The sequence below is a fragment of the Camarhynchus parvulus genome, chromosome 12 (assembly GCF_901933205.1).
Source record: "Camarhynchus parvulus chromosome 12, STF_HiC, whole genome shotgun sequence".
Classification (NCBI taxonomy): domain Eukaryota; kingdom Metazoa; phylum Chordata; class Aves; order Passeriformes; family Thraupidae; genus Camarhynchus; species Camarhynchus parvulus.
Genome location: NC_044582.1, coordinates 12,812,315 through 12,834,507, shown reverse-complemented (window position 1 = coordinate 12,834,507; position 22,193 = coordinate 12,812,315). Strand labels below are relative to the sequence as shown.

The 22,193-nt window shown below is 40.3% G+C and overlaps 1 protein-coding gene across 1 annotated transcript in view; it reads right to left on the bottom strand.

The window, feature by feature from the left end:
• The window catches only part of PTPRG (protein tyrosine phosphatase receptor type G), a 392,464-nt gene that overhangs the window by 116,198 nt on the left and 254,073 nt on the right, over positions 1–22,193 (bottom strand). Inside the window, exon 5 of the mRNA XM_030957087.1 lies at positions 19,073–19,168. Within this exon, the coding sequence (XP_030812947.1) occupies positions 19,073–19,168 (96 nt within the window). The remainder of the gene's footprint in view (positions 1–19,072; positions 19,169–22,193) is intronic.

Genomic DNA, 22,193 nt, shown 5'->3' with positions numbered 1-22,193 from the left:
ATACGTATTTTAACATCACAGCAACAGGATTTAAAGAATCCAAGATAATCACCATCAAAAGAAACATTCTTTTCTCACTAAAGGGAAAGCACTAGGGATATTGCTTTTGAAAACCTTCAAATCCATGTCTTCAGGGCCAAATAATTTCAGGGCCAGCTATCAGCTTGGGCAGCCCTACTCCTAATCCTTCTGAACAACGATGCTTTAACCTGCATCAGTCTGCAGCACTTGGAAAGGATCCTGGCTTTGTGGTCCACACCCTTCTGCTCTGCACTAACTCCATTGTCCCACCTCTTGCTCCTCTCCCTTTTGAAGTCCACATTGTAAAATCTGATTGTGGATAAATATCTAGTTTCTTAAACATTACTGAATAAAAGGAAGTGAAAGATTTCACTGGATCTGGAATGCGGATGAACAGATAAGAAAAGTTTACATGTGCTTTGCTTTGAAATAAAGCAGGAAATATTTATCTGGAGCTTTCCAGGAGAGCTGATGGGTGAGAAGGGATACTGGTTGACACAATAGCACACTGCGCTATCTATGAAGCCAAGAAAATGCCTACAGAGCTCCCAACATAATGATAAGCTAGATTTGGTGCTTTAAGTTTTTCACCTTCGCAAGCACCAAATGATCCAAGAATGATATATTCCTGCTCCTCCACAGATGATATTTTCTTCCATCTCCCCCATATAAGCTATAATTGCACATCTCCCATATGAGCTGATGCAAAAGGACAAATCTGGCCAAAAGCCTGCAGCCTGACAGAGGTGAGCAGGGAGGCAGAAGGCATTTGCTGTGTAATGAATGGACTGCCCAAAGTAAGTATCCTGCAAAATATATTTGTAAGAGAAAACAAGAAATGGAAACAGCCCCCTTAATACTTCAATTTTCTACTCGTGTGTAAAATCAGAGAGAATAACAGGTACCCAGGCAAGACATGACACTGAACTTTAAGGTGGCACATGCACTGTTTCACACAGATACTACCATGGCCTTTGATTTTTTTTTTTAATGTGCATTAGAGCTGATTTTGTCTTTGCCTACGGCAACTGGTTTCAGGTTTAGGGATTTGAAGGCAAACTCTGTTGAGTTAAATTTGGGTTTTGGCCTTCAGGTGTTAATAATCCTGCTATGAATGAAAATATTCTAAAGTCATAGAGGTGCATATGCTGGAGGAGGGGGTGTTCCTAAATGTCTCATTCACTGTGTTGTTTCAAGAGAAGAGAAAAAAAGTTAATGAGTCTTCCAATGATTATTTTAAATAGAGTAATGGGTGTGCATTGATCCTTCTAGCTAATTCCACTTTGAATAATACATCATTCTGACTGAAAGCTTGCTAGTGATGTATGAACTTCATATTTCACTACAGCATTGGAGGATAGCTACTAGCAGGGTATATTAACTAGCAGTGCCAAAGAGGAAGCTGCACTTTTGCCTTTACTTTTTTGAAGGCCACAATGGTTTTAAAAGCCATTGAACTGACTTTGGGGTCAGGTGTTCTGGCTGTCTCTCATCTTTGGTTGAGTGCAATGAAGCCGTTTGCAACCACTGCTCCTCACAGCCTTTAACTCAGCCCCTGCATCACTTGGTACCTGCTGCCTCTGCACCTGAGCTGCAGACATTCTGGGACTAGGATGGGACAAAGTAGGTTATAGATCAGCAACTTCCCCTTTCATTATGTCCAGCAGGGATGCTTGAAAACACAAGGAGCATAAATAGTCACTTTTACACCACAGGTTGGTTAAAATACCAGTGTCACAAAAAGAGCAAAGCACTGGCTACCACAGGAGAACATTGAACAGAATCTGTGTGTTGGTGCAACATCCTGACACAAGAGACTGTCTCAAAAAAAAAAAAGCAAGACCATAAAACTTGGAGGAAGAGTTAAGTCTGCTTAATAAGTCAGCTCAGAGTGCTCTGTGTTTGTGCACACTGAGTTCCTTTGTTAGCAGAGAGGAACATTGATCGTGCATTGTAACCTGCTGGCAGTGGCTGATTGGAGCAGCAGGCTGAGGAAAACTCTGTAGCTCCCTCTCCAAGCATTTCCTCCATTCACTATCACAAGATTTGCAACCTGCAGCATGGTAAGAAACAAAAGACAATGTATTTTCCTTTCTTTTTGTAAGGCACTCTTCTGCCCAAACTTTGACTTATTCCACTGCTAAATTAATTAATTTCCCCAAAGCATTTGTGCACAAATTCAGCTAATTTACTGCAAGTGAATAGCACATTCAATTAACAAATTACTGAATGATCTTAATACACATATATCTAAGGAAAAACAAAGGATATGTTCAGCCCAAAACCACAATCTGATTAGAGCAATAGAATATCTCAGATACAAAGTTCTGTAAAAGACAAAAATGTAATTGCAACACAGAGGAGAGGCAGCTTCAGTGGCAGCTTCTCAAAGCTGGGAAAGCTTGATTGATAGACTTTGCCATCTGCAGCTGCGCAAAAAAGGGCTACAGTAGCTGCAAGTTTATTTAAAGCAATTTCAGTGCACTGAGCCTACTTGTTCTCCTTTGAGAAAATAATATGATTTCTTCATAGAGCATGTAGTCTATTTATTTAAGCAGCAGTGTGCAAGATCTCTCAATCCTACCAGCAGTTCAGCTGGAAAAATGACACACCAGGGGGTAACATTTTATCAGGATGGAGGCTATTTTATAAAAACTGCCATCAGGTATAAACTGTTCTCATCCTCTGAGTTAAAAAAAAAAAAAAAAAAAAAAGGGGCCAAAAAAAAAGTTAGGTCTCTTTTAAGAGTTTTCTCAATTTGCTCAATTTACAGTTTTTAGGTAAAAATAACCATTTTGACCTAAGTAGGGAGGAAAATGAAATGGTGTAATGAAAAAATATAACAAGCACTACAGCCACCCACTCCTTGATGTACAGCTTCACACATTTGGAGAGGCTAAACTCAAAACTGTGAAACCACAAATGGAAGTTAGCTCTCATTTTCTTCTGCTCCTTGCTTGAATTTGGTACAAAACTGTGCAAGTGAGAAAAAAGTATCTCCAGCTCTTTTTTTTTTTTTTTAATGAAAATAAAGCAGTGAAATCTATTGGCTAAACAGGAAAATTTCCTGGGCAAAATGCAAAGGCTGAAAAGGAGCAGCTCAGATGGACATCTGGAACTCCAGCATTTTGCAGGGGTTTAATTTAATTGCTCCAGCTAAGCTTGCCTAGGATGCAGCAGAGATTTCCAGCCTTTTCTCATTTCTAGCCAACACAAAGGATTTTGGTGAGAGAGGTCACATCAATCTTTCCTTTAAAATAAGGAAAAGGAATCGTCTCAGCTTCCCAGCATCTTTCATTCATTCTACAAGAAAAGTCCTGTCTTTTTCTCTCCCATCACAGCCCTGGGCTCCCTCCAGCCAGGCAGCAGAGATGACTCGAGCCAGCTTCTATGAGTCACAAGCACAGAGGATGCAGAAATGTCAATTAAGTTACACAGTCACTTCCCTAATGACAACCACACCTCAGTTCACAATTAAATTAGAAATCCAGTGAAAACAAATTATTGCAGGGAAGATTTTTTTTTTCCTCCTTAATCTTCTGCTTTGAAAAATCAAATTCCAGCACAGGTTGTTTGCCACTCCTTTTACCTCATTTCTAAGGAGGTTGGTGTACACAGCCTCCTAAAACTGCAGCAGCAATTTTTGCTACAGCAAATTCCCCATTTTTAATGCAGCAGCCATGGGTTGGGTGGGCTCTCAGGCTTCCAAGCACTTTGTGGCACAAGAACCCAATGTTAAACCAGTGCTGTTCATCAATACCTTCCAGCATAAAAGGACAACTACAATGCAGTCTTGAATTTGTACTTTTCTTTCAAGTAAGTTCTTCCCTCTTTACTTATATTTTTGTAAATTTTCAGTGTCATATAGTTCTTGCAGGTATGTGCAGCTTTGCAAAATGCTATGAACATGCACAGTTTGGTGCTTACAGTACCTAAGGCAGAAAGCATCTACTCATCCTCAGAGTTTCCTCACTTCTGACTCCACTTTCATGTCTGAGTAGCCTCCCTCTTCCATCACACACCTGCCACATCCTCCTCACTGTCTCTTTCCATCCAGTGAGAAGTTTCTGTCTCCTCAAATGTTACAGCATCCTCCCCTCCACATACCCCCTTGAGCATCCTTCCACAACTCTCCCACCTTTTCCTCTCCACCTCCTGCCTCCCCAAGGAAGTTCCTCTGCTCTTCCACCCCCTGAGATGTCCTTTATGGAGGCAGGAGAAAGAAGTAGCTTTGGCTGCTGAGGATGGTGAGTGGGCTTGTCCAGGGGAAGCCTGGGTGCCAGCAGACAGGGTGCCAAGGGTACCAGCTGCAGAACTGCCAGGGGCTCCAGAATCAGTGGGAGTGAAGTGTGGATGCACCAAGAGCCAGCCACAGAGCTGTCCCTGGGCAGTCACAGCAGCAGAACTCCCAGAAGCACGGGACAGAAATGAGGGAGTCCATCTCCATCTTCTTCAACCCACTGAATTAAGAGTGGCAGGATGTGGCCTGCATTTATTTTTTCTCTCAGCTGCTTCTAAACTGCTCAAGTTCCTGCAGCAACAGAAGAACAACTCAACCCCACTGTTTCACCTGGTAACACTAGACAGAAACAGTGAGGATTATATGTCAAGACGTTTATTTTTCTCTTGGTTAGCATGACCCAACAACTCACTCAGTTCCTTAAAAAAACATTTAAACAAGTATCATGGCTCATGTTTAGAACAAATGGGCAAGTTTTGTGCAGAAAAACAGCACTTAGAACACAAGTGCATTAAAAACCTGGCAAACATTCAGTTTGTGGCAGCAGTTTCTTCCTCTTGAAATACAAAGAAATACAAAAACTAACATGACACGTGTGCTTGTTTCAAGATGTTCTACATTTCAGCAGTGGCAAAGTGAATGCTATTCAATCACTGTGAGTAGGTGATAATCTTAAAGCCACAGAACTCCTCAGGATTCTCTAGCCTTCATGCCTCTGCTCCATGGGCTTCTTACAGCTTTCCTGTGCTCCTGTGGAGCGTGACCTATCTATGGAGGGCATTTTCAAGCTCTGTCTCTGGTCAGGAAGCCCTCCTCCTACACAGGGTATAACTTCAAAATTGACAAAATCTAAAAAATCTCAGGGAAAGTTATGAGAGAAGAAGTAAAATACAACTGAACAGGATTTAAAACAAAACTTAAAACAGAGTTAGAACAAAAGGTGCTCTTTGAACAAGTCTAGCCTGACCCAGAAGAGTGAAGATGCTTCCTGCAGGTGAATGTACATAGGAATGCTCTCAGGAAGATTCTTCCATCTCTTCTCCTCCTCTCTGAATCTGCTTGCCAGAAAACCTGGCTATCAATTTGAGGTGTTTCCTTACATTTCCTTATTATTTTTTCCTTCTTCTCACACCCAGCACTGTAACTCCTGGGTGTCCACAGCTCATGAGCAATGGTTATGATCTGATCCCCAGTGCTGTGACAGGTCAGCTGGACCATCCAGGCTCCTGGCTCATGCATTGCCACAGCCCCAGTTCTGGTGTTGACCTCTAGAAAAGTCTCTTATCTCTCTTCTTAAGATCCACCATGCTGCATGGTCTCTTGATGTCACCACCCTCATACAATCCCCTGCAACTGACACCACATCCTGCATCAGGTTTTTCCCTGCCAAAAGCCTGATTGTTATGGAGGGAGCTAAAGAGCCAAGCTCTGTGAAGGCAATCCACAGAGGGCTGGCACTGAGGGACATCTTCACTGCCAGGCTGCCCAGCCAGTTGTGCCCAAAGTGCCTGAGACCCAACAGAGTCAGAATTCCAGCCCAGCTGGAACAAGCACACCAGGAGCACTGCACTGCTGGCTGCTGTGAGGATGAGAGGCTTTCCAGAGCAACACCACAGCCCAAAAGCTTCATGCTGGAGCATCCCATGTTCCCTGGAGTCTGGTTTGTACCATCCAGCACACTGGATGCACCTGCACTTGCTGCTCTCTTTACACTCAGATTTTAAGGGGGGCAGCAAATAGATATGGCATGATAACAAAGGCATTTAAAAATCTCATCTTTTTAGGGTTAAGACACTATATGTCTCAGTTGTATGTCTCAGATGCAATGCAAGCAGTGATGAAGGAAGGAAGAGGGCACTTTCTAAAAGGCAGACACAGGCTGGGCACTTAGGACACAAATACAGCATTTTAAAAAAATTGCTTCTGACACAAGAACAGCTGACAGAGATAATCTCCACAGCTCAGCATGAATTTAGACAGTCTTTCAACAACTCTATTAGACAGGTGTGGTAGCAGCCAGCTGTACTGCATGCACAGACCAAGTTTCTCTAAAACCTGAGTGCCCATATGGCCGTGCAGCACACTGAGGTGGTGCCACCAGCCCGGGCATCACCCTCCTCTCCCACCACCATCTGTCCACAGAGAGGGATCAGTTCCAGCCTGAGGGGTAGTGCAGAGCTGGTCTAGATAATGACTGAGTTCAGACTCCAAAATGATGGATGTTCCCATCCCCAACTCAAGGACCCCCAAACAGCTTTACCCAGACAGGTTTAAAAGCCAGCTTTTCTTCTGGCCTTTAATTCTCTGCTGAAGTTATGAGCAGAGGCAAGTCAAGCCATAAGGTGGGGTGGGCTGTGTGCTATTAGGAAGGTAAGCTTATTATCTGAAATGTAATAAATCTCTGTAGATATCTGGAATAGCAGAAGGCAACAGTTTGCTTTGCCATATCACTAGTAATGAGTTGGCAAGAAGAGAGCATTCCAAAACGTTAACCTAAAGCTTAATTTGACTGGTATGCACTTTGGGAGAGTACTTAATAAGACTGGTTCACCCGAGATGGGGAACTATCTGTCTGTTCATGCCTCCCATGAAATGCAGGAGGATATAAAAGAGTGTGATTTTAGCAGTTTAGAATACAAAATGATGAGGAAAAAAATCTTTGAAAAGTGATTGATGCAGTCTAATCATGTTTCACACAAGAGCATTTCAAATTATGTTGGATATTTTTATAGGATCTAGATATGATAAAGTAGGTTTGCCAGGTAGCAAGGTAGGCAGGAGGGAGGAAGGAGTAAGAAAATAATAAAATTATTTTTTACTTTTTACACAGGCATATGGATAATGCCGTACAAACCACAGATAAAATGCACCAAAAAATTGCTAGCTTAGCTGTTAAGGTTATGGAGCTTTGCTTTCTAATCAACACTTACCCATAAAGCTGTTTTTAAATATTGATCTGATATCATGTTCCCAAGGGAAAATAAATATCAAAAGGGGTGATTTAATTCAATCTTCATGGTTCCTGCATAACCATGATCCTATTTCTTCCAAAACCCAGAAAGCAGTAACTTAAGTGAAGCTTACAGATCAGCTAATATATTTACAGCCTTAAAATAACATGAGACACACTATAAAATACACTGAGATCCAAAGTTAATCTCTTTTAGCAATATTCTTGCAGCAAGTAAAGATGAATTTTACGGTGAAAAAAATCCATTTCATCAGGAGCAAGACTGAGCTTTCTAATAACCACGCTCCTTTCTAATGTGGTACATCATTTTACTTTACTCATAAAGAACACTTTGCCAAATCTCCAGTTAGGCTTCATTTGATACAGCAGAGATGTTGCAAAACCAATACCCTCTTGCAGAAAGTCTCTTTAGACTTGATAATGACCACATTTCAATGCATTTTTGATGCACAGAAATGGTACAGTTACAATCAGCAGCTAAATACTGTTCTGATGGTGTCAGCCAGACAGCTTTTCCTTGGCTCCTCAGAGCTGTGAAGCAGTTGCAAACACCATAAGCTCACAGGAAAAATCCTGCACCACCAAAACTCACTGTTCAGAGGTGCTGAACAGATTTAAGCAATTTATTTAACAGGTTTCACTTTTCTGCATAGAATAAGATGGTGATTGGCATTCTTGACTTTCACCCATCTCCAGCAGAGCATAAGAACACATCCCAGCTTCTGTGCTGGTTTTGTTCTGGAAACTGATACCAGCACACCTGAACTTTAAACAAAGGGAGCTTTAAATTACTTGAACCAGGACCACTGAGCTCATTTGGAACTCATCACCTTAGTCAAATTAGCGTGCTTTTCAGTGAATCCCAGATATAGAAGATACCCCTGAAAGCTACTATAAAGTTATGCTGTAAAACAGTTCCCAGGTTTACACACCCTCAACTCCATCCTATAAACCTGAAGATTTCTGATTTAGATTCATAGGAGGTAAAACATCAGGTACCAGGATTGCTCTGGGCAAGCTGCCATGCAGAATTATTTTGGGGGTGATCTGCCATCAGCATTATCAGCTAAACCATCAGTTATACATACAAATGTCTACATCTGTACGAAGACATCAAGAAGGGAACAGACTAGATTATGATTTACTTTCATTGCATTTTTTCTGACCTCTGGAATGAAAACCATGGGCTCAGAATGCCCTCAATAATCATCTCTCCCACAGTCATCCTGCAGCACAGAAACTACAGATGACAAAACCCAGCAACAACTCAACCCTCTGGCAGTAACCTTTAACATTGGATTTATAGTAATTTAAGACAGATGATAATTAAATTACTCAGGGATATTTTTCTGTGTGCTTGCTCTGCATCGTGTTTAATGTTTAAGAATTGCACAAGAAACCACACATTCACTGGTAACAGCCAGGGTGGTGCTTACATGGACATGCCAACCTGACACCAATCCACGTGACCCTGAGAGCTCCCAACCATCCTCTTCTCTCCTTGCATGCTTTCATGCTTTCCCATCACTTCTGATCTGGGAAAATACTGACATTTCAGCCAGACCTGCTCTGTGATTTGACTAAGGCTGAACGTTGTGGGCAGCACAAAGACACAGTCAGGATGACTGTGCAACCACCTCAGTGCCTGTACCAAAAATGACACGTTCCATTTATTTGTACAAAGGGTGATTCTTACATCTCACAGCAACCTATTAACAAAAAGAGGCTTTGTGAATGGAGTATCCAGCTAAACACTTCAAACAAATACATCAATTATGCATAGTCTGTATACTTTTTCCACCTTAGGGATCAAACTGGAAAGAGACTAAAGAATTATGTTTTATTTGTATTAAAAATGTATCACCTGCTGTCCGAGAAGGTTTTCCAGAACATTTGGTATGCTACCCAGGAAATTCTGTCTGAAGCTTGTATTGTTTATTCTTGCCAATACAAGGAGAAACGTGTTGCTGTTATAGCTGAGAACTACAGTAATAATTCTTCAGGCAGAACAGCTTGTATTTAATAACTTTTTCATCTGAGCCAGAAGATCTAAAGGGAAAGGAAGCCCCAATTTTACCCATCTATTTTATATATTCAGACTTTACAACCAATCTCTCTTTTATGGCACGAAGTGAAACTAGACAATCATTTATGAATAGATCCTCTGCTCACCTTTGCTTAAAATGTGCCATAACACTAACTGGTAACCAGAGACATAGGAAGACTTTGCAGTTTCATGGAAGACACTGAGAGCAAAAAACAGGTGTAACTTTTCTAAGGGTTACACAAATCCTGTTCAAAATCCTGCAGAACTGGGAAACTATGACTGGAGAACTGGAGTTTCCTGGCTGCAATGTTAGATTTCTCCATCTACATCTCACAAATGTAAATCACATGTAATACATTTGTTATTATAACCCTCTGGGAGACACATGGGTCAGAGAGCTAGATGAATACAGAGCCTGTTAAATTTTTTTTAAATAAATTTTAAAATGAGGTGGGCAGACAAGCAAAAAAACTATCTTCCTGGAATCCAGGCTGGATGTCTAAAAACTGGGAGAAAAAAGGGACTTCCCAGAGGTAACTGTTCTGTTTGGGAGAGAGGAGAGGAAAGGAGATGAATTATATCTTTACATCTCCTGTGATTCTGTAACTAAGGTCAATTTTAGCAAAACTTTCCAAAACCTTAGCAAAAAATAGATTCTTTATTTAGAGCTTTTCTCTGTCTTTCTTAAAGAAAAGGTCAAGTAAGAATGCGCTGGATTTGGGATGTGTAAAAAGGGCAGGCATGAAGCAATTGTTGGTATCACAAAGCCACAAACAAGCCACATTTGATGGCTTTTCAGTGCTCTGAGACACAAAGAGGGGCTGCTGTCCCTTCCCTACAGCAGCGATGGAGCCTGCAGCAAGGCTGGGGGTCCCTCCATGCTGCCCCAGCTCTAGGTTTGCTTTGTGATGTCTGACAAAATGACCAAGTGATGCACCAACAATGCACAACAGAGACCAAAATGCACAAACTACTACTGTAGTTAGGGAACTAATTTGTATTTTAGTCTAATGGTTATAATCAGTAAACTTCCTGAGTCTCAATCTTCCTGAACCACAGAAGGGGTGAGATTATAGGCTGACAACTGTAATTTTTACATATTACACATCTAAGTGTCATTTTCAGGAATCTAGTAATGAAAACTCCACAAGACATATTCAATAAATGTAAAAATTTTTATGGCACGGCTACAAAATAGCTTGGTTTTGTTTTTTGCTTGTTTTTTTTACCCGGATATTTTTAAATTACAGGGAAGTAAATTACTGTTTAAGAAGCTGATATTAGGCACTATAAATATTCCTAACCTGATTCCACTTCTGAACATCAAGGGTGAGAGAAAGGAAAGGGAAGAAAAGAATACAAAAATGCATGCTGATCAAGTTCTTAAGGCAAGTAATTAAAATAAAACCACTAAAATGTAAGGGGACAGTTATGAGAATTAATGCTAACAGGTTGGTATGTAATTTAATGAAGCAAGTTAATAATGGCATCCTGCTTGGGATTAATCTCAATACATTAATCAATTAAGAATCCTTCAGAAAGCAAAAAAACTGCAGGTCAAAAATATTTACAATGCTATAAACTGAAAGACAGTGATCCTAACATTCAAATGAACATTAAACCCGAAGAGCACAGAGATCTACTCCCATGCAACACATATAATCAACTCTCATTAATGGTTATGACTGATAGCCCAAGACCTTGAGGACAGACCCCATAAAATGTGCATTTTTTGTATTTGCAGCATTGCAGAACTTTGGAGTCCAAGTCCTCTAAACAACAAGAATGTTTGCAGTTCCTTCCTAACATCAATAATTGTGATTTTTCCATTAAATAAATTGGACCAAAGGACTGTGATTTATGACAAAAAGCAGAAGTCACTTGGTAACCCATCCCCACTGTTATCCCCCCTCTTTGCTGCTGCATCCAAGCCAGAGACAGCGCAAGTTGTGAGTTCTGGTCTCAGACTTTGTAGTTAAGAAAGCATTGACAGTGCATTTGAGAAAAAAAAAGGATCTAATTCTAATTTTTACCTTCCATTAGATTTTTTAGATGCTTTGGAAATTCATTTCCGTAGGTATGTCTGAGATTAAAAACAAAATAAAAGCCAAAGACTCTCTGTGCGTTCTGGTATTTTGCTCTGAACTGTAAAAAGAACTGCATGGCATCGCTTTCAGTACTGCCCATATCCTTTAAAACTCAATCTAACAAAATGCTTTAATTGAAAGTATTACATTTTGGAGGTCATCAGACTTTTTGCCTTAGTGGAAAATACCACGAACAAGTTCACAGAATGAGGAGAACAAGGGAAAGGAAGATGATCGCTTGGGCTCTGAAGAAGATAAGTGCACATAAGGTAAATTACCCTTCTACACTGCACAGTCAGCCTGTGGATAGAAAGTTTCAACACAGCAGGTTGCAGCCATCATGATCTAGAGACTGCAAATGCCTCTTGGCAGAACACAGGCAAGCAGAAGTGGAACGATGTGTTTGCTTCCAAGAACGATCTGTTTCAGCCGCCCTGTCAGTCTGTGCCTCCAAACCCAGCCCCCCTTTCGCTCACACATTTGTGCCTCATTCCTCCAAGCAGGCTTGCTCAGGATGTTCAGGCTGCTGTGTGAACACCTCTGCTCTTCACACTCACAGATTCAGCCACATGAGCTCCTTCTCATGACAAGCCATGACAAGTGTGCAGCCATGTGAGCGAGAGCCGGAACCCACAGCACCCTGCACAGAAACTCTGCTCCTGTTTGCATGGGATGTGACACCAGGGAATCCCAGGCTCTGCACAGTAACCCAGCAGCAAAGGTGTGCCCCAGTGCTGCTGTCAATCCACTGGAAGTTTGGAGAACTGAAGCATATCTGGTACAAAAAACCCCCACAGGTGAAAAGGCCAGTGCAATTCAGTGCAATTCAGCTCACTTACAAAGTGAGTTTCTTGAGTCCAGCAGCACTGAGTGATGAACACTGCTGGCCTCACAGACCCCTTCCAGCTCCCTGTGCTCCCCAAATTGCCCACACTCAGGTCTCAGGGCTCACACCTGCATCTGCCCCTTCCTCACCTCTTATGTGCCCTCCTGTTTGAGCAAGGGATGCAGCTCTGCCCTTCTCACAACTGCATCGCCCCACACAACTAAAAACCTTTTGAAGCTTCTCTACTAAACTCAAGACTTCATCAGGGATTGTTTGCCTAGTGCTCTCAAGAGTCAGACTTCTCATTTATGTACCAAAATAAAGGATGAAGAACATTACTAAAAGAAACCTTAATTTAAAAACAAAACAAAAAACTCTGTTGTAAATAGTAGTTTTACTATTAAACGTCATTTGAAACATGACTTATCTGGGCAGAGGTATGGATCAGAAGAAAGTCTCATTGTTAAGCACTGGAAATTTAATAAGCACCAAAACTGGAGATATATAGATATATCTCCAGTTTACTCTCAGAGTTATTCCCCATCTGTTCTCCTTTTCCTTTCTTATTTTACATAAAATATTCATATTTCCCTAAGAAACTTTCAACATAAGTTGAAATAAAAAATCAGAATTTTGAGCTTAGTTTAAAAAAATTGTTTTCTTTAATGGAAAGGGTAGAATCGATTTTTTTAGAAACTGTTTCCATGTATTTTTGTCTTCTACCCAAACCCTCCTCCAATCAAAATGGTTTCAGAGGAACTTGATCAGCATGAGCACTTGTTATTAGGCACCCAAACTTACATATTTTGGCTAAAAACACCTCTGGAGGCTTGTCTGTTGATATACTGAACTCTACTCAAATCCAACAGACCTTAAGAAACTCTCAAAATTTTGTATTTAAATTCTCCATGATGCAAAATCATTTTTGGCAATTTTGTCTCCACTTATTTGGGGAAAATGAGGAGAATGTTTTTCTGCTCCAGAGATGCTTCCTGTGTCACTATATCCCCTGGCATGAATTGTACAAGGTGTTTCTCAGAAAAATGTGCTCAGAAAAATGGTGCTGCAGTGGCCACATCCTCCTGCTCTGGCTGTGTCTTTATGTGTCAGGGTAGCTACTTTGTAGCTCAATGCTATTTTAAAACCATTTAAAGGCCCTAGTAGTGCTTTTATCAGTAACAACTACTGTTTTCAAACAACTGCAACATTTCAAAATGATGCAAAACTGGACTTAATGAAGAAAAATACATTTCAAAATGTTTTGCTTGTCTTCACTTACTTGGAGAGTTATTGGTATACAGCTACTGAATAAGAAGATGTACTTATCTTCATGGTATGAAGATAATAAAAATACACCTGTACTGATACTAAATAACACTGCTAATCAATACCAACAGTTTTATTATTCATGAGCTACTATTAATAAAACCCCATGGGTTCTAATGTAACCATTAAAAGAATTAATACCGTAATTCAATTTTAAGTTCTTTACATCTATCTGAAGTCTATTAAAATAAATGAAAAGTCTCTCAATGACTCTAGATGATGCTGTGCATGTTAATGATGCCATGTGTTATTTTCACTCTTGCAAATCACCTTTAAGATATTGCCTAAACACTGGAGTACTGATTATGCTTCATGTGGGTGGATATAATGTTCCAAGAGAAGTGCACACCTCTCTCCATTCTCATTGTCTAAATCAAATTAATTTTGCTCAGACTTTCAAAAAGCATTAGAATAAAAGAGAGGCAGAATCAAGGAATTTCCAGGAATTGAGATGGGGACATAGGAGGGACCCTGTCTCCTACTGGATGTGGTTTTCTCAACAATCACCGTATTTAAATCATTTATTCACTGAATCTGTTTTGTTAAGGTGGCAAACACATGAAACTGTTAATGAAAGGGAAGAACAGGAAACAAAAGGCTTCCAAGGGAAGTTAAAAGCTGAATTATGTTGTTTGAGAAACATACATTTAAAAAGCATATTTTTGGCAAATATTCAATAGCTTTGATGGTGTTCCTCCAATTTATTCTGTGTTCAGCTCATTTAGGCCCCTGTGAAAAGTGAGTGATTGATCACACTGATGATGCAGACCAAGAACTACTACCAAAAAAATCTCACAAACAGCAAGGCCACAAACATGCATTTTACTGAAGAACACATCCCTGGATACATGAGTAACTACTAAATATAAAGACATTTATATGCAAATAATACACATGTAGCTCTAAAAGTTAAAAAGGATACAGAGTAGTTTTTTCAACAAACTTACAAAGACATGTCTGCATTGGAAGGCAACTCAGCTAAAGACATGTAAACTCTTGATTTTTATTCCATGTGCTTTTAAAAATACTGCTAGTTGCACATTTGCTGCCAAGTACCTAATTACCTTTAAAAATCTAGCTCTGCACTGCTGAAGCTCTTGAGTGATCGAGGTATCAACATCACTCATCATTATGGAGCTAATTTTAATGATGAAAGCATTGCTAAAAGTTATTTTAAAATTCATTTTTACTTAATTTCTTTAGAGATGATTTGTTTGAGTACCTGAGACACAGTAACTAATCACTGACGGTTTTCTCTGCAAATATAAAATAGATTTATGTGCCCTCCCAGTAGGAACAAGAATTCCATCACCTCCTCCTGAATTTCCGAGCTATCGAATAGTTGATGAGTGCTTAGGGAATCAGTATTGTGCCTTTTCACAGCAGTAATCAAGGAATGAAGTATTCTCTGCCATAATGAATCTACTGCAGGACTAAAAGATGAATATTTCAAATGCAAAAGCAATATGTTTGTTTTGAACACTTTCAAGTTTGGCTTTAATAAAGCAAGTAGTGAAGTATGCAATGAATTATATTGTTAGATGGTTAAAACAGAGCTGTGCAATATGTCTGAATGCATTTAATCCAAGTAACTACTCATTTTAAATGTGACTTATAAATATGTATTACATGTATGATGAACGGATGACTCAGGAACCATGAGAGACCTGGGCCTTGCCTTCCACCCCTGGTTTGCTTCAAAGCTAGCTCAGCCTGACAATTAACCAGGGCCCAGAGCCAGAACATCATTAACTCCAAGCTGAATCTTACGTGGGCTGAAATGAAACACGAGCACCAACTATTCAACTTAGGATCATTTAAATCAAGCCTGAGGTGCCTGGCTGGGCTGGGACCTGCTACAAGCGTTCCAGCAGCTTGTGGAACCAACGTGCAGCCAGAGGCTCATTTAGGATTGCCACAAAACAGGGCCCCTCAGCTGGGTCCATCACTACCCTTCCTGAAAATACAGGAGCCTTTCCAGCCAGCCAAGAGGGTGCTGGCAGCAGGAGGTGATGGACTTGTCAATTTGAACATCTCCCATCACTACCAGCTTCCCTCTGAGAAACACCAAATCACTGCAACACTGAAAGGAACGGCCAGAATGTGTCCTCCTCAAAACCCTGTCGAAGGCAAGGTCTCGTTAGTCATGGCATTCTCTCCTTTGTCTCCAGGGGATTTTGATTTTTGCTAAAATTACAACTGAGTTCTCTTTAACAACAAAGAAAATCCAGCTAGAGATTTCAGGCCAGCTCATCTCATTTGCAAATTGACAACACCTGCTATAGAGTGCCCACAGTGCTATTTTGTGTGAGACCCTCCCTGTGTCTATCCACAATGAGATACAGAGATGAACAGTTACAGCAGCTTGTATTTGGAAGAATTGTTTCTTAGTTTTGTAATTTTTTTTGCCAGATCAACTAACCAGCAGCACACAAACAGAAACAGCATTTATCAACAGAGCTTAAAATGAAAGTAATGAGAAAAGCACAGCTTTAATTACAGCAAAATTCCAAGTGCTTCAATTATCCAAGTTCAGAACCAATGTACTTTACCTGGAAATTGCCCTGAATTAATGAATTCAATAAGGAAAATTCTTGTATAGTCCAAGTTAAATTATTTAAAAAGGAAGAAAGAGGGTACTTAATTATTTAATGTTTCACCAATAATTATATAGTTCAGTATAATGTTCACTCACTGGAGAACTGATTTTCAAAGGAACATTTATGAACATCAGTCAAACAAAAAACACCTGCCAGACTATAAACTCAGCCAGTGTTGTGCACATTCATTCCAACACAGCATTACCACATTAGCAAAAATCCAAGTCTTTAATGGCAAATGTATCCAATAATTTATGTAAAAATATTTACATAGGAAAGCATGCATGATACAGCTTTCCAATGCATTTGTAAAAAACAGTATGACCTCTCTTACTACCATTTTAAAAGCTGTGTTCTAGGTAAATGAGCTCAAGATGGGACCAAAGCTCTGGAAAATAGAAAGCTGTAGTACTTGAACAACATAAGTTGCAAATCAAAATGTGACCATGGACATCTTAGGGACATTTCATTCAAAAGTCACTAGGAATCAATTTTAAAAGATAGCTTTAAATTAGCTGCATGAAACACTAGCCATGGCAAGTTTATCTGCATGGAGTCCTGGGGAGCAAGGCTCAGGGAACACCAAGTATTTCTCAAGAAAAACGTTTTCCCAAGTCATAGACCAACAAGCCCAGCACATGATATGTAGCCGAGGGGGCTAAAACAGCACCTTGGTCAAACACAGTAGGGATCTGCAAAAGAATCATCATTATCCATTAATAATCCTGTGTACAACAATTCAAGCCCTATGGGACTAGTTCTGGAAAATCCTCATGATGGCCAAAAGAGCAGCTGTCACACTGGTGTCCCTAAAGTTTATTTACAGGTGCCAGAATTCAGCACCTGTGCCCTTCTAGAATGGGGCCTCTGGGCTTTACAAATCTTCCTAAACTGTTCTCTGTCTTGGAGCAAAGCTGCCCAGAAGGAAAACCCGATACACTCATGAGTTTCACAACACAGCGCTGATTTCTCATTTCAACCCAAAAGAAAAGGAAAATATGCCAAAACCCCCAAATAATTTCCCTGCAGCCACAAAACAGGTCATCCCTGGGTCACGTTGCCAAAGAATTACCTCGACCCCACTCTGGAAAAGATCAGAGGCTGCTCATCAGTAATGGCCTCAGATTTCACAGGTCCCAGAGCAGAGGAGCCCAGCTACACCATCATCCAGATTTTACAGCCTCATGTCCTACAGCCAGCAGGGCTGGAAATGATGAGTAGTGTAGATTTCTGCTTCCCTGAGGAGACTACAACACTCAGTTGGGGTCTTGAAAAGCCTGAGGTCTCTGACAATCAAATATGGGGTTTTTAACAGCATAACACACTATTTTAAGTTATTTTAATGGCTCCCTTGGAATTGGGCAGAGAGACTTGCACTAAGTGCAGGACTTTGCAGGTGAGGAATAACAAACACAGCCCCACCACAATTTTAAGATCCTGTTAAAAAAAAAGGATTTAGGGAATACAGTGATGTGACATGGGGCAGTGCTTCACATGGCTGATGTGAAGTCCATCAGGGTAATTTAGCAGTTAAATTACCAGACAGATGATGCCACAACATGTGGCGCACACCATGGCACAAACCCACGCTCCTTCTGACACGGCACACACACCAAACCCACGATGCTTCACTGTGGTATGAACCAGCCTTTGGCTGCTCTGCTTCTAAACTTCTGTCTTGTATGGCCAAATTCAACTTGCCCAAAGCTTCCTGTAGTACATTGGGATTAAGAAGTCTGGGGAATCATCATCATGCCATGCCACTGTAAATTATCACAGCTCCACCAACTTTGCCCTAATATGAAATGCCACAGAACTGCTCAGAATCCAATAGTGATGAATTTAACATGCCTCCTTCCACTATCCTGATGTCAGCAGAGTTACAGCAATTTATGCAATACAAGGATCTGTCCTTTCCTCCTTATCAAAGCATTTGATCAAAATCAGTGTCATGCAAAAAGACAACCTTACTTAATTTGAGCAGCAGAGTCAGGCTTGTCACTCTAACATCATAAGAAAAAGGGAGGCATTTACATATGAGTACTTGCATATTCCTTTTTATCTGGCTTCACAAAGATAACAGCAAGATCACTTTCTTCCTCAGTAAAAACTAGTGTGAAACCTCACAAAGGATCAGCATTTTCCTTGCTCTTCCCTCCTGTCTTTCCTCTCTTCTGAAAAGCAAGACCCCAAGACATCTCAAAACTTCATTAGCTACTTCTCTGCCTGTGACAGCCTGGTGGTGTGCAGTGGCTCCAGCTCCCTCTCTTCAATTCACCCTCAAGTCAGAAAGGTGAGACCCCGTTTCTGATGTGAGGTGACAAGGGGCTCACACTGCTGAACGCCACTGCCACAGGTCACACTCCCATCACCAGCAGTGGTCCCTGCCACATGCTACACATTTGGAGTGTGTGGAACCACAAATGAGCTCACCCAGCAGCCCCAGATCTGCATCTCTCAGGATGCATTTCAAACAAGTGGATGCATAAATTCACTCATTTGGAAATCTGGTCTGTTCAAGAACTTGCTACTATGACAATTTAGAAGAAGCTGCTACAGATAAGATTGATGAAACATATTGATTAATTTTCTCTCAAGCTACATTTGAATTTTAAGTTTTCCCTAAACAAAACCAGTTGGTGTTGGTTTGTTAGTATTCCAGGGACTGCAGCAATGTGCTTCTGCAGCAAAGGAAGTTCCATGATAAATGTGTTCTCCAGTCTGCATCTGTAGAGTAGCTATAAAGTCAGAACAATCCAGGCAAAATTTTTCATTATGTTTTTAAATATACTTATTTACATTTTAAATCACACATAGACAATATGAAATATCTTTCATTTAGACAGGTGGGAACAAGAAAACAGATGCATCCATTAAGCTTGAAATAATTCAATGAATTAGATAGTACTCAGTGAACGCTTTGGTTTATGGATATAGTCTTTGTTTTAACTTACTTGAAAAAACACAGCCATGGCTCCTACCACTCTGTTTTCTAGAACTGCTGTTCCAAAACTGTCAAAGTCATCAGGATTGTAGAAGTAAATCTGCATCTGCAAAAATTAAAACCAACAACAGAATCACATTAGCGTTGATTCATACAGCTTTCACATGATGTAATGCATTCACATTGTATGTAAACCCAGTGTTATGAACCTGAGATAAAGGAATTCTGCTGAACAATTGTTTAACCAGCATCTTGATTGATAGCATGACTGCCCTGTTGGGACAGTAAGCAGGGAACAGAGTTGGTGCAATGCATTTTAATACCAAATCCAAAGGTAAACAGTATGGCCAGTCTGTTCAGATGTTAAGCTTTGTGCTTTCTGCCAGCATCTCTTCATTTCTTTGCACACTGAAGGCTCATCTCCTGCTCTGCTAAATGTGCTAAACATATTTATCTCAAAATCCATAGAGAATTTCGAAAAGGATTTCGATGTTTAGAGTTATTCCTTTACTCCTAAAGTAATTTGTAAGATAAAAGTCTGTCTCCATAGCAATGCATTTTTATGAGCCTCTGATATTCAGGTCTATCAGTTAAGGTCACACTTCTCCCTGTCTTCAGTTAAATTTCATGACTTTTATTTCCAAAGCGTTAGTACTCTGCAAAAAGCATGAGAAAAAACCAGATGTATTGATGTCATTTTTTAATGAATAATAAATATGAATAATTACACAAACCCCAAGTAAGAGCAGGTGAGCACAATGATTACCCCAAACTAGCAAGTGTTGGAGTTACACAAATAGAGGAGGATGAAGAACAGCTTCCTCTATGCCTTCTGCTGGTAAACAGTCCCACTCCACTGCACACATGCCATGAGTAAGGGCAGCCTACCCAGGCCTGTGGGTGCTCGTGCTCTCAATTTCCAGTATGGTTCTTGTTCCACTTCCCACAGCAGCTGAGCTTCCACTTCTGCCAGTTCTCTGAACACACTGCTGCTTCCCCAGTAGTTGTTCAACCCCTCCATTCCAAAAGAAACCCCTAGGGTTAATCCCTCTCTAACAGCCATTATTTTCTTGTTTTGGTTTTTCCAAAATAGTGCTGCGCGACACATCCTACTATATTCACAAATGCATTATTTTCCCTATATTTTGTATATGCCAAGAGAGATTATACCCTTTTATCTTGCACAGATACATTCCTACTCACTTTTACTGATCCCCAGGCTTCTGACTGTATATACTGTCTGCAGTGGATAGGTGCTTTGCCAGTATCATAGAGTTAAAAAAACATCACCACATAGGGAAAAGGCCAACACGAAGGTCAGAGCATTCAGAGGTAGAGGTACTTTTTTCAGCAGAAGGAAGACCACACTCTAAATAGCCCACAAAGAAATGAAAAAAAATTGGCACTCACACCAGCTTCATAAAATTTGAAAGCAATTTTCTTCCCCTTCTTTGGCCTTCCTATTCCCAGCATACTCACAGCACACACACAGACGCTGACAGTATCTCACAAAGGTGGCAGTGCCTCCAAATTCTGAAAACTTGTGCATTGAACAAATGCAGAGCAAGGTACAGCCATTCATTGATGTAGAAATTAAAAACAGTTTGTTTCAGGAAAATTGCTTAAACTTCGGTTTAGCCAGCACAGACCAAACCTGACAAAACACTCACAAACTACATTTTGCTCCTCTTTAAAATAAAGTCTAAAATTATCTATACCTTTTATAAAACATTTCACAATATATTCCTCACAAGATTTTATGAAGAAAAGCATCACTGAGTGAGTTCAGCATATGCCAAAATCATTTTGGATCAATTTTGCTCACGGCATTTTAAGGAAATTAATTTTTACAATGCAGTCTTGCATACCAGTGCAAAGGGCTTTGGTAAAAGAGTTTTTCATTCAGATCCCTCGTCTTAGCAGTTTAATCTCACAGCCTAATCAAGAACCACACTCTGCCTTGATTACCATACACATTGGAGCATTTTACCACTGCTCCCTGGTGTTTTTCCAGGGAGCATGGCTGCTCTCTCTGCATCCATCACGTCAAGGGGAACTGTCCTGTATGAAAAATTATTGTCATCTGTCATGCAGTATCTTCCTTATGTGCTCATGCAGCTAGAAGGAACATTTTAGGAATACAATGTCTGAGGAATTGCTATTATATAATTTACACACACACCCCCTGCAAAAACAATGGTAAAAAGACAGTAAAGTTACACCCTCAAAGCCTCATGGTTCAGGTTGCTCATAAAACCACACCTGGACACAGCTGAGCATTAGCATTATGGCAATTTTCTAATTATATTGATCACATATTGTTCTCTTCCATAATACAGCCTCATCAGTTTTCCCCAATTTACAATAAAATGCAAATGTATCCAATGTATTTTTGTTCTTTTATTCATAATATACATAATATTGAATGAATTTATCAGTAGATAGTTAATTTAATATTTTCTATGGGTGGGATAAGGTTCTTTATGTACAAAGTGGGAATAAGACAGTTAACTGTAAAATTAATTTCACCGCATACTTAAGTGGCCTAAACATGCTAGAAAATTTTCATTATTACTCCTTATTATATAATTAGTGTATACAATATATGGGGCACTTTGCATATAAATGACTTCTGTCTCTGCCTGGGATGTAAAAAGCAGCAGCACAGAATGCAACAAAGAGGTTTTTAAGCTGAAGAAAATTTGGATTGGTATTATAATATGCTATTTGTGCAATGCAGAATGGAGAATCACCCAAGCCTACACAACCAACCTGATTTATGGCACTGACTGATTTCAGCCCCATACAACAGCATTTTTGCACATTTCTGCATGTGTTTCCGCAACAAAATTACAAAATTTAAAGGCTGAGAATCCTGCAGTAAAGCCTGAAATGCCCATGTAGAGTGACAGTACCTGTGTGCAGTCAGAACTCTGCTCCACACCTCCCTGCTGACTGTGCTCCACAGAGTCTTCCCCGTGGCACAGGGCCAGGAGGGCATGAGTGTCCTGTTCTCTATGGCACAACAGACGAGATTTACAAGGCTTTCACATCTAGCCCCATTACAGCTAACAAGGCTGGGAAAGGCTTACATGGGCTTCCTTAACCTCTGACGGGCAACACGGCAGTAA